Source organism: Prunus dulcis, chromosome 2 (genome assembly GCF_902201215.1).
Source record: "Prunus dulcis chromosome 2, ALMONDv2, whole genome shotgun sequence".
NCBI classification, from domain to species: domain Eukaryota; kingdom Viridiplantae; phylum Streptophyta; class Magnoliopsida; order Rosales; family Rosaceae; genus Prunus; species Prunus dulcis.
The window spans coordinates 15,476,180-15,490,263 of record NC_047651.1 but is presented as its reverse complement, the minus strand read 5'-3'; the positions used below and the strand labels follow the sequence as shown (position 1 = coordinate 15,490,263).

The 14,084-nt window shown below is 36.5% G+C and overlaps 1 protein-coding gene across 1 annotated transcript; it reads left to right on the top strand.

Annotated features, from left to right (window-relative positions):
* The first annotated feature begins 8,533 nt into the window (after positions 1–8,533).
* Positions 8,534–9,061, top strand: LOC117619520 (putative lipid-binding protein At4g00165). The gene has a single exon (XM_034349497.1). It carries the CDS (start codon positions 8,534–8,536, stop codon positions 8,927–8,929), a length of 396 nt encoding a protein of 131 aa, XP_034205388.1. The 3' UTR covers positions 8,930–9,061.
* The last annotated feature ends 5,023 nt before the right edge of the window (positions 9,062–14,084 follow it).

The window sequence follows — 14,084 nt, the reverse complement described above, 5'->3', positions numbered from 1 at the left end:
TGATAGGAGACGAAAGCTCAACATATTGGACAAGTTTGTCCAAGATCAAGCTGATGCTTATGCGTATTAGAAGCAACAAGATAAGGAAGCCCAAGAACAAAAAATAGTGTCTATGGACGTGTCCAAATTTACTCTAAGAAAGAAGAAGTATTGGGGGGATAAACAAGATGAAATTATGCAAGAACATGCAGGGGGTCAACAGTCTACCGTTAATCCTGAAGATAACTCAGGGGACTATTATCCAAGCCCCCACGATGGTGGTTATTAGTTCATTCCTATTGGCATTCATGTATGGTGAATTTGAAGTATTGTGTGTTTTCTTTTAGAACTATGTTGTGTGTTTTCTTTTGAAATAAAATTATATTTGTGGAATTTTAATTTTTTTAGGTCAAATTGTTCAAAAAATTTAATTATGAAGTTATTTAAAAAGATTGAATGAAGAAAAGTTATCCATAAAAAAAAATTAGACTTAAACCATTCTTAAACAATTTAATAAAGTTGCGGACTTAAAATTTGAGTCTGGAGGGTTGGAAGAAAAAACAATTTGAGTCCGGGCAAAACCCAAATAATCACTTTTTGGAGGGGAAAAATTTGAGTTTAGCCCTTTATGGGTTGGAGAAGGCCTTACAACGCAGTTGCATTATCAAACAGTTTCACTATTACAAGGTTAGTGTCACGGCCTCTAAGGCTTTGCCTTCTTTGCATGTGATTTGAACTTCGGGAATTAAGAGATAACCATTGACTCATCCTGTGTTCCACTTGCAAACACAAAGGTTACACTTGGTTGGCGGTTTGTCCCACCCACTTGTACAGTTGGAACTGAGCTTCTCCCACCCATTCCTATAGTTGGAGCAATGCCCCTCCCTCCCAGTCCTGCATTTGGAGCAGTGCCTCTCCCTTCCATTCCTGCGGTTGAAGTGCCTCTGCCTCTGCCTCTGCATGCCTTATCCGTATTCACCAACATCAAATAATACCAAGCATAAAACTATAAAGTAAAACCAAAATCAATACCAATCATCATAAAATAATATCAAGCAACATCAAATAATACTAAGCATAAAATCAAACAATACCAAGCAACATCATACCCTTAGTTTTGCCTTTCTCATTGGTTTGGAGTGGGGAGTTTGGCTAGCAACAGTTTCGGTTCTTGCAAGTTCGGTAGGTGCATCTTGCCTATTTGCAGCTTGCCTTGGCCTTCTACCTAGCCTATTTGCAGCTTGCCTTGGCCTTTGTGAATTGCTAGCTTGCCATTCTCCATCGTTTCGACCACAATTAGTTGCATTGTGCCCTTCTTGGTCACATCTTCTGCAGTGTATTATGATATCATACCTCCTTAATTTTGTGGCACCTTTTGGAATCTCCTCTGTCCCTCTTACCTTAGATTTATTTGGCCTTCCAACTTGCTTACACAGGAGGTTTGATGGGTGGATTGCCTGTTTTCACCCATAAGTCTTGACCAGTGAACAAAATATCGATAATTTCGCCAATATTTCGGCAAAATTATCGTTTTTTAAGGGCTGCGATATTTTAGTATGTTTCCATTTATTTATCGTCAATTTATCGATAATTTTCTCGATAATTTTGGTACCGATATTTTCATTCGCTTGAACGTCGCACACGGGGTTCGAACTCCTCCCCGCTTCCAACTTCTAAGCCTCTTAGCCACCACGCTAGCCATCACTTTGTGATTAGTATCTATCGAATCTGGTATTTATAACTCTTCCAAGTTGTTTCTCAAAATATAAAATAATTACTTATTGTTCTATATTGTTGATCAAATATTTAATTACTTAATATAATTTATTTATTTCCTATTTAATCCATTTAATGTTATTGCTTATTTTATTATTCATTATAAGTACTTACATTACTAAATTCTCCTTCAAATTGTTGCTTAATTACTTAAATCTCTATAATCATTTTCTTTATTTCCTATTTAATTCTTCTTTGGATAACTTTATTTATGTTCTTAGTTAATTTTCAATCTTCACTATTAAAATTAAGCACGGTTTACATCTTTAATTATTTTTCAATTTTTGATAAATTATAAATATAAGAACGTGTACCATGTCATGATGTCCAGTGAATAACTTGAAATAAAGTTACTCATGCATCTTACCATGCAACTTATAAAGTGTAAAATATTGTAGTAAAAATGATAAATAAATTACTAGAGGGTGTTTAATTTTCTTTCATTAATTACTCTAGATTTTCTAAGTCACAGGGTTTGTCAGCTCGCAATATAATCAACTTAAATCACTCAAACATGCTATGCAATGCATTTCCTTCCAATCTTTTGTGTTAAAATAATAGATGATTGACTAAATAAATTTTTTAAAAAGTTTCATTAAAAATTTCCATGTATTTATCACAATTTCCGTGGTTTTTATCCAATTTTTATCGATATCGATATTTTCCCGATATTTCCATCGATATTTCCGTGTTTTTGAATCACTGATATTTTCGAAACCCTCGATATTTAAGAACTTGGTCTTGACTAGGCATTGGGAAAATGAAATTCCCATATGCTCTATCATATGCATCTATAAAATAAGCAGGATTCATGTATTGCATGGGACTCCTCTGTTTCCTTGAGATTGCAACCAGTGCATGGCGACAAGGAAGACCACATAGATCCGATTTCATGCATGAGCATGTATGCCTATTCAAATCCACAACATATTGGCCCCCCCAACATGTGCATAACTTGATACTTTCGTCCTCCAGTATGCTAAGCAATGCATGACCCACTATAATTTAAGGTTTTTAACATTATCTTTACAATCCTTGGTCAAACCTTCTGAGTCCACCGCATTTCTCTTTGCCTTGCCATTATCAACATTAAATAACTTCTTAATCTTTTTAGCATTGTCAATATTGGTTTGTCCCTAGATTCTAAAATAGCAGAATTGAAACATTCACATAAATTATTGAACAACATATCACACTTTGGCCAATTTTGAAATGTGATATGCTCCAATGGCTTGCAGGCCTATCTTCCAGCCATTTGTAAGCTTTTCTAGACAAATCCCTTATTCTCTATATCTCTGCTTCCCACCATGAACCTGTAATGGCTCTTGCTGCAGCCTATAATCTCTGTTTCAAAGCCAAACTACTGTGACCAGTTGTCCTGAAGTTTGCATGGAGATGCTTGAGACAATATATGTGCTCAGCAGTTGGTAGTAAGTCTTCTATTGCTCTTCCTAGACCTTTTTGCTTATCTGTAATGATTATCCACCCATTTCCATATATGATACCTATATCTCTAAAGAAGATTTCTAACAACCAAGTCCAACACTCTCTGTTCTCAATCTCCACCACACCAAATGCTATTGGGAACATGCCATTGTAATCCCACTATTGTCCTACAACTTTCTAAGAATCCTCTTCTACAAGCATCAAAACATACATACATCCTTTGAAAAACTGGATCTGCACCTCTCAAAGTTGTATTCATAAGGACTGTGCTACCTGTATTTTGTCTCTTAATCTATTCACAATAGTCCCATAGCTTTGCATATTGTTCTTCAATTGACCCTTGAATATTCTCTTGAGCCATTTGCTTTGCTTTATAAATTTGATCCTTAGTAACATCAATGAAATAATGCTTCCTTACCAATGCCATTAAATCTCCCATTGAAATATTAAGATTTATCCTAAGCTCCTTATCAAATCTTGCAGCTAACCAACTAGAAGTGGCAAATATGCTTATTTCCTCTTTCTCACATGTGTGCTCTCCTACAAAACTCTTCACTCTAACAGTCGGACCTTTCGCAACATGAGATGCATATAGTACCTAAGGACTGATTTTCCGTTGCATTTAATTATGAGCCTACCAGGCTCATTCTTCACAAAGTTCGGTAACTTGGCACAACTATTAACATAGTATCGAACAACTTCTTTGCACTCTATCATGGTTGGGAATTTAAGCCCCAAATTAAATTTGGGAAACCTCAAGTCATGATCTCTGTAATACTGCTTAAATATAAGGGCTCTTCTTCTTTTGGTCTTCCCTCTCACTATAGTATTTCCCTCATTCTCAGAATTATGAACACTTCTCAAATCATCAGTGTCATATTCATAAGTATCTGCCTTACCTGGTTCTTTCTCATGGTCTTCTTTATCTTCATTTACAACAAATCTACCATAAACCCTCTAATCTTCTTCATCACTTTGCTCAAACCCAGTTTCTCTATACACATAATCTTTTACATCAGGCTCTTCCTCATTTTCATTTTCATTTTCATCTTCATCTTCATCTTCTACTTGCACATCAACATATACAAACTCATCCACATTAACTGACTCACCATATCTGTTTATATCATCATCAAAGACATCATCCGCAAAACCTTCACCAAACTGAGCATCTAAAAAACCTTAACCAAACTGAGCATCTACAAAACCTTCATCAAATTGATCATATACAAAACCTTCCCCAAACTGGTCATTATTGACAAACTCATCATCACCCTCATAACCATCTAGATTTTCATAATCATCTGTCTCTAAATCCACATCTACATCTACAAAACCCTCACCACCCACATTAACATGTTCAACGGCAGGTTGTTTACCTTTGTTGCTGTGCCGCACCACTTGGAATAGAAGCTTGGCTCTCTAATGTATGCCCTTGTTGTGAGATGTTAGTAATGTATATCACGGCTAGTTGTCTTGAAGACTGGTGCTTCATGAACTCAAGATAATCTTTGTCTGTAATAATTGGAACCCAACCATTTTTTCATTGTAAAAGAACCTACTTGTCTGTTCTGTGTACCCAGGCACTGCCGACTCATACAAATCCAACATGGACACATAATCTTTGCAATGGTTGTCACTCCAGTGCGCAGTGCCACCTAAATAGAACCCATTCGTAACATACCATCCATGGTGAATTGTCAAGATAAGCTGGATAGTTCGAAATGTAGAACAGTTAATGTCTATCTACCACATTTATCTACCATTTAACACCTATACCAACTTACTAAAGTACAAAAACAGCTGCAAAATTAAAACTCATCATAGAGAACGAATCTTTCACCACTGAACTGATAGAAAGAGGAAGGACCACGCATGAATAAAACGTATTATACAACTCCCATTGAAGGAGTCTCATAACAAGACATAAAAAGGGACAGCATGGAATAAATCTCCTTCCAAACCAATACCTACATAAAAGGGACCACTGAAAAAAAAAAAAAAAAAAACTCTTTTTTTCATCGATTCATACAAACATGATGGTATAATATTCGTCCAAACTCATGAGGTGGAGAGAAGTTAGGAAAAATAGACACAGTACTTCAGACGCTCTCCACCATCTCTTAGGATAGCAGACATCTCCTCGAACAATCGCTCTCAAAGTCGATCAGAATCTCTCTGTATTAATCCTCAAATTTCAAACGAATCTTCACTCTGCCCAATTAGTTTTAGCAATCGCATCTCAAGTTGTCAAACCTAAAGTCGCATTACCCACTCTTGAAACTCTAAAATACAATTTTGCCCAAATGACACGATCTCGGTGGTTTTGCGTAATTTAGTTGAAGTGAAGGGTGAAGTGGCGATTTTGCCCTTCTTAAAGGGGTCGCGTACGCATCACGTGGGAAGAGTAACGGAGAAATGGATGAAATCAGTCAAAGTTTGACGGTAGGGACCTAATTGTCTATTTTAACAAATTCGTATCCTTAATTTACCCAAAAAATAATCGAGGGTGCAAATTGACAATTATGGTATAGTTCAGGGAGCAAAATCGCAATTTTCCCTATAATAATATAAGCAAAAGGTGGGGTGGTTTTGGATCATAGAGCTAAGTAGGAATTGGCACGGATCTGTTCGGAATGGTAGATGACTTTTCCATTAACCAAACCAAAAACTTCGATAGACTTTGGATCGGTTAACCTAATATTCGGTTCGGATTGGTTCGGTACGCCAGTAGTACCGTAGTAGTACCGTAATAAAAACATACTAGTAAAAATACAATTTATACTACTTTCTCATAACATAAGTTCTTGAATAAATACACAAAATTATCCTTGTAAAATATAAAAATCCAATAGTCTAATTCATCCAAGTATGAAATCAAATAACTTAGTCACTATATCATTCAATATGTACTCAAGATGTTCTGGGAGCCACTTGTGTTTGTTGTTTGAAACTTTGAGTGTTCTTTTTATTGAATTCTCTAAATTTATGTAAATGATTTTGACATTTGTTCCGCGATGAGTTCTTTAGGTTTTAATGTGGAATCCAACCATATAAAGAACATAAAATTTTGATCAACGGTTGGAAAGTTACAGGTAAAAAATGGGACAAAGGTCGAAACTGGAAAACACAGGAAGTTCATAAATTCCTCTCTGACCAAAAAGTGCTACAGTTTTTAGGTGATAAAGAAGTGATACAATGGTGATAAAGCAGTGATAGAGTGATACAAAATGTTGATTGTATTTACCTTTGGTTTCTTGTTTTTTATTTAAATAATAAAATAAATATACATATCAGATCGGTGCGGGTTTCCGTCGGGTTAGGAATATTGTTTCCGTTAACCAAACCAAATATTTCGGTACGAATTGGATCGGAATAATTAACATTAAAAAAATAATTATTTAACCAAATAAAACCAAACCATCGGTACAGAACGGCTAGTACGCGGATAATTCGGATGAGATGCCCATCCCTTGAGCTAAGCTAGTTTTCCATGCTTGGAGTTGTTGAGGGTATTGTTGTAACTTCGACTCCTTGGTTTGAACCAATCTTCTTGTTGTCAATGGATTGGAGAGGCCCAGGTGAATGCTTGCGACCTTCATGGTCGTGATGACAATGGCAACATTGGGGGCTAGGTCTAGTGATGAAAGCTCCAAACATGGCCCCAAACACAAACGTTAGAACAGGCCTTTACCCGCTTGGCTCATTTCGCTCAAATTTATTTTGATCTGAAAGAAAGCTAGATGATGGTTTGATATTACGGAGTGAAGTTTTTGAGATTGAAAGTGTGAGGAAAATGGAAGAGTTAAATGGGATTTATATGGATCACAGGAGGTTCACTGTTGGGGAGTTGGTTAGTTGGAGAATTCATTTAGTGCGTGTTCTCAATTCTCAAGGGAAAGCCCTATTGCAAGTTTATTTGATGGAAACCCAAACCAGTGGGTTTGAAATGTGTGCTGCTTAAAGCTTTTTAGGGTGGGGTGGGGGAGAGGAATTAAGTAATTATCCTTAGGAATACTAACAGATTGATTAGCCATGTCGTCACCTGGGTCCACCAAATGTTGTCTCTATATCTCATGTTTTCGTCCCACTTCTGGGATTTCTAAGGACTTGTTCATAATGGAAAGACCACCACCAATTGCTAAGCTTAGTTTATTACGAGTCAAACGATAAGATAGTACTCTGACGCACACCAACCATTTTTTCAACATGTCCTATAAACAGACAGTTACCTTAAAAATTTAGAAATTATTGTGTGTGATCATATAAATAAACAAATGAAATGCTACCATCAGTTGAAGTTTTAGAAATGGGGAGAATACTTTTTTTTTTAGCTGGGACAAAAGAAAAATATAAAAATAAGCCCGCGAACAGCCACTGGCAGAAAGGTCAAAACGAAGAACTTGAATGGCTTCAACATGAAGGGAATGAATCCATACATGAGGAGAAATGAATTTATGGCTTAAACCAGCTAGGATGTTAGCTTCTCCATAAACATGGCTGGTAATGAAACTCTCAAAGGAGAGAGCAAAGTGTTGGATATTCTTTATTAATGTACGTCTTTGCACACCAAGGAATTGAGCATATTTCTTAAGAGGCAATAAGGATAAGACTTGGTGTCCCTAAAATTATTATATTTTCATAATGGAACTAGGACATATTTTAAATAAGTAATAATAGAGGGGTAATATTTTCTAATGTGATACGTTTATTAATTACTACGTCATGTGATCAACTATATATATTATGAGCATATGTACTCCCCATTCTGCACCTAAGTTCGAATCCTCCTATCCGTTGTTTGAATTAGAATAAAGTAGAATATCCCTTGTATTAATAATCTTTATATATTATGATTTCTTTAGCATTTTCCTAGTTCAATATAAAAGATGTTGGGCAAAATATGGTTGTATAATCAGTTTCATAATTCAATTTAAGGCCAACTTGTCATTACACTTTAGATTATGTTGAGCGAAAGAGTACAGATTAATGCGTTCAAAAGCATTATAATATTATAAGAACCAATTATTACACCACGGGCGCTTGAATATTTCTCTTAAATGTTTTTGCCACGCAGGTAGAGCAGACAGGAGTACTAAATCTGATAGGCCAAAATGTGATCAGATTTTGCTCGCTGTCAACCACAAATGAAAAGGATGCTAGTGATACTAACCACCCAATTGATAAAAAAAATCTAACTCCTGCACCATCCATGGACCATATCCCAATTTCAGACACCACCCTCACAATTTGATTATTATTCCATATTTCTATAAATATTTATCTAGTGTCTAGTGGTTGCTATCTGACAATTCTGATTTGTAGAGTGAAAATGGGCTTCAGGGGTTCCCAGGCAGTTGCTCTTTTCATTCTCTTTAACATCATATGTTTGTCTCTTGTTTCTTCTAACAAGGTTCCATGCCCTCCTACAAGTCCTTCCTCGCCTGCCTCTGTCCCAAAGAAGCAAGACAAATGCCCTAGAGATACCCTTAAGTTTGGTGTTTGTGGCAGTTGGTTAGGGTTGGTGACCGAGGTTATTGGGACTAAACCCAGCAAGGAATGCTGTACCCTAATCAAGGGTCTTGCAGATCTTGAAGCTGCATTGTGTCTCTGCACTGCTATTAAGGCCAATGTCTTGGGAATTGTCAAGCTTGAAGTGCCTGTTGCTCTTAGTTTGCTTGTTAATGCATGTGGAGGAAAGGTGCCACAAGGTTTTGTCTGTGCTTAATTAGAAACTGTCTACCTAGCTAGCTCTGAATTACTTCTTGATGTACTTATTGATATTTTCCATTTCTGCTATGTTGGAATAAACCAGATTAATTTAATTAGGCTGTGTGGACAAAGGAAGAACTCTATTGGAAATGAATGATGCTGTACGTACGGTTCATGCTGGTTTTCCAAAGAAATAAAGTTAGCAATTCTAGCTATTTAATCATATCATCCTGCTATGTTGAATCAAAACCACACATATTTAAGGATGAATCTACTGATCTATAGGAATGAGTGACAATCAATGCTTTATTGCCAGGCTTATTTTGCCGAAGAGTATGATGTTGTCAAATGTGAATTTAGACCACACATTCAAGTAAGATATTAACATTTTTCGTTGATTTGTAGAAATGAGATATATAAAACTGAATAATCATGACATGTGGGTTCATTTAATTTTAATTGTCCAAAATCAATAATAAAAACCACCAATGCTCATAGACTGAATGGACAAAGGGTAACACAGTTTTCAATTCAAAGGGAAACGCAAGAATGTAGGGAACACTCTACATATCAATTACATTTGGAAGGAAACATGCATGATGTATTTCAGCCAAAGATTAATGGCCTTTTTTTATTCACACAAAGATGTGGAAAGGGCAATAGCGGATGAGAAGGTCATGGCAGTCCTAGGCGCATTGGAAGCCTGTTGGGACAGACTTGATAGATGAACACATCAGCTTAGTATTGTTAGAATATCCACGTGCTATTCATGTGTTAGTCTGTTAAGCATGGCTGTTAGTTACAATTGTATATAAGCTGAACTGCGCATTGTAATATTCATTCAGTGAATAATCATACAGAAAATCTCAGTATATTCTCTATGTTTTCAGTCTTCTTCTTCCTTTGTTTTTCCAAATACCTCTTCTGTTATCATGGTGTCATTGCCCGTGGTGGTGATCCAGATCTGCTATTCCGCTTCTCTCTCTCCGCTTCCTTCATCTATCTTGTTCTTCTCTCTCTGCAATTCCTAATTTCTCAGCTTTCTCCGATTTCTTCGAATCCAAATTTTCTAAAACCCTAATTTCTTCATGGCTTCTTCTTTTCTCAAAATTGGGAGTCTTCTTGGCCTCCTTACAATTCGTCTTGCTGATGATAACTTCTTGAAGTGGAGTTATCATATTGAATCTGTGCTTCAAGGCTACGAGCTTTTTGGGCATTTCGATGATTCTTTGATTCCATGTTGTCCTGTATATCGTATTCAATCTGTGCTTTCTGAGCTTACCACTGCTTATAAAGAGTGGATTCGTACTGATAAGGCACTTTTGAGTTTACTCATTGCTTCTCTGTTTGACGAGGCGCTTGAATACGTCATTGGATGCAAAACAGCTCGCGATGCTTGGATCAACCTCTCTGATCGCTATGCTTCAGTTTCTCGCGCTCGGATTAACCATCTCAAAACTGAGTTGCAAATTGCACAAAAAGGTGGAGATTCCATCGAGCGATTCTTGCTTCATCTCAAACATCTTCGAGATCAACTGAATGCTGCTGGTATCAAGATTTCTGATGATGATTTCATTATTAATGCTTTGAATGGCTTACTGAAATTGGTACTTAGGTGACGAGGGGTAAATTTAAAAGATATTCAACCAAGAACGCAACAAACTTCACACACTCTAGACCTTGACCAAATACTCTTATGACTAGTCAACTGTCAGATATGAATTATACCAAACAATAACATACACAGAGCATACCAAGATGTACCTGCAAGCCTAGAGAATTACTAGTGACAACCTAGGCACTCAGAAGGACCCATCAATCTAGGCATCCCCTGTGCTAGCAACAACTATGGTGAAAGTGTGTGAAGACAATATAATCAAGCAAACACCAAACAGCAGAAAAAGATGACTAGTCAACCGCACAGATTCAGATGACTAGTCAACTATCAAGAACACAAACCCAGAATTTATACAATGACTAGTCAACCACAATTCATATGATGACTAGTCAACCACCAAGAACAAAAACCCAGAAATTCATACAATGACTAGTCAACCACAATTCATATGATGACTAGAACCACCAAGAACACAAACCCAGAAATTCATACGATGACTAGTCAACCACCAAGAACACAGACCCAGAAATTCATACGATGACTAGTCAACCACCAAGAACAGAAACCCAGAAAATTTACAGAGATGAAAACCAGAAATTGTTCACCCAGAAACCCACCATTGGGAAAAAACTGGGGGTCATCAACCGACCAGGCATTCCACTAAGTAGAAAAAGATTCTTACAAAGAACACTAGCAAGCTCAAGAAATTCCTAGGTCTATTTAGGAAGATGAGCTATACCTCCTTTGTGCAATCTTCTTCTCCAACTTAGCAAAGCTTGAAGCTCAGTTCTTCATGGCAATGGCAGCTCCTTCTCCAGCTCTTTCATCCCATGGCACTAGCTTGCAAGCTCTAACTCAAACCAAAACCAAAATTTGGATTCAAATGAGAATGACCAATTTCCTCAAGAAACCATTCTCTTGAAGAAATTAGTCTTGAATCTGACCTAGATATAAATGAGAGATTATTCTATGTAGCTAGATGCAGATTCAAAGTCAAATGCAGTTTTTCAAGAAGAAATCATTTTGGAAAAACTCATAGATGAAATATAGGATGGTTCTCTCGAAGAAGAAGAAGCGAAAGATGGCAAGCCAAACTTTCCAAAACTTCCACCCAAAAGAGACGACCCCAAAATAGGAAACAACTAGCCTATATAGACAGAAATTCCCTTAGGTCATAATGCCTACATGGCAGCTGAGAGAGAAAGGAGAATAGGACAAAAAGGTTTGTTATCCAGCTGGAATTCCTACAGAGCAAGGATGACTAGTCATACGAGAAACAGATGACTAGTCATCATTTTATGAAAACAGTTTTAATGCCATGATATGCAATGCATACTTACCTTTGTCAAATTGCTTGAACCTCCATAGGATAGATGTTAGTTTAAGAACACCTAGAGAAGCTATTCTTAAACTAATCTTGAGCTTGATAAAAACAATAAAAATCCTATTACAAAATTGTCAAGGGAAGCCAAAAGAAATAACTCAAAATGCATACATTAACAATCTCCCCCTTTTTGGCTTTCCTTGACAACACACTCTCTAAATACACTCAACCCAAAACCAAACCTATGGAGATGATGAAATGAAGTACCTGCAAAACAACAACCAAACTCCCAGGCACAAGACAAGCATATTATATCACAGAAATTTGAAGCAATATGCAATATGTGAATATGTGCAATATGGGGTTGAGAGTGTTCTCCCCCTTGTTGATAAGGAAAGAGCAAAAAGGCAAATATAGAGAAACAGTAATCAAGTGAATTAAACACAAGTCACATAATCAGATTTGAACAATATGCACATGACACAGTTTGATTACAAAGCACAAACAACATTTGTTCAAAACAATACAAGACAACTCCCCCCTATCAACCTACAGACTACCCAAGCAAAAACCACTCCACAAATAGAATTACAAACAAACTTGGAAAACATACTCCCCCTGAGTATCATATAGCATAAAAGAATTAACCTTTGACGTACTGATTCAGCAAACTTTCCATAAATAGCCAACAAACACAAAAATACATCAGGCTAAAAAGAATAAGAAATGGAGCACAAGTTGCAAGGAATCATACCTAAAGCAATTAAAATCAAGTGGCTGAATTTAATTTCAATGTGTACACATTACACATAAAGAAACTCCCCTAAAAAGACAGAGTTTAAGCAACATATTTATCAAAACAAGGGACAACCAATGAATTTTTCTTTACACACCATAGTGCAAAATCAAGACAAAGCACCAAAATATCAAAATTTAAGGCATCAATCAATGTCAAATTTGAAGAAAGCACCATGCAAGATGAACCCTAAATTTTTGCTCAAAATTGAGGACATGTGAGAAAGAATACAAGAAATAAGTCTCTAGGTTGTCCAAAAAACACAACATAGCTTCCAACAAGCACAAGGAGAAGAGAGTGGACTATGAAATGCACTAGTCACGCATGTCTAAATTTGAGGTGGCATCAAAAGACCAACAACCTCATAGACACAGCCAAGAACAAAAGAGAGCAAATCAATCGAGATAAGGCTTAGGAAGGCAACATTGATGTATGAAAATGATAAAAACAACCAGCAAGAATGTTGCCAAAACACATGCATCTCAAAGAAACTCCCCCAACAAAATAAATTAGCCAACAATCCAAAACTCATATAGCACAACAGACTCGTAAGGATTTCAAGATTATATTAGGCTAAATCATTGAATGTGGGAACACAACTTATTAAGATAGGGTCATAGACCAAAGTGGCATCATCCAAACACGACCACACATAAACACAGTACTAGTGTTGAAACAGAAGGTGTAAATGAGACAAGGAGAAGACAAGTGAACCTTTGTGTTTTGTGTCATAACCAATGGTCTTGGTTCTTAGAGAGTGAAAATTAATTTCACCAAAAGTCACAAGATCCCTATTAAGCAGACGACTAGTCAACCACAATCAGCATGAGCATATGTTGACTAGTGAACTCAAGCAATATCATAACAAGCAGCAATTTTAGTATCGACCCTGAAGAAGACATGATTTTGATTTTAAAAACACAAACATGAACTAGCAAATATATCAAGTGATCAACGATGTATTAGCTACTATAGCCTAGTCCAAGTCTTCAAGCACAGTAAGTAAGAGAGAGAGAAGATAACCACATGTGCAAACAAAACAATTGCAACTAACTCTGATAGATAGAATATGAATTAGATTTCATGCTCAGAGATAAGGCAAGATGGACAGAGGAGGTTCAGAGCCAAAAGAAAAACACAAGAGATGAAGAAATATCACTCTTGGAGAGACAAGTATATAATGAACCTTCAAGACAAACTCAAAGCATAGACTCAACCTATTTGATTTTCATCACTCAATCTGGCCATTTATTATGTTTGTTATTTGCACATCCCAGACTTAAGTGCATGAGTGGCCCAATTTTGCTGCTCTTGCTCTAGATTCTTCAATCATATCACCTTATACCTTCCTAGAGTCGTGACTACATTGGTCACACTTCCCTTTTTTTTTTTCTTTTTTTTCTTTTTTTTTTAATTTATAAACAAATTGCCTA

Excerpts from the sequence above, each read along its gene's own strand:
- LOC117619520 (XM_034349497.1), top strand. The coding sequence starts at position 8,534 with ATGGGCTTCAGGGGTTCCCAGGCAGTTGCTCTTTTCATTCTCTTTAAC.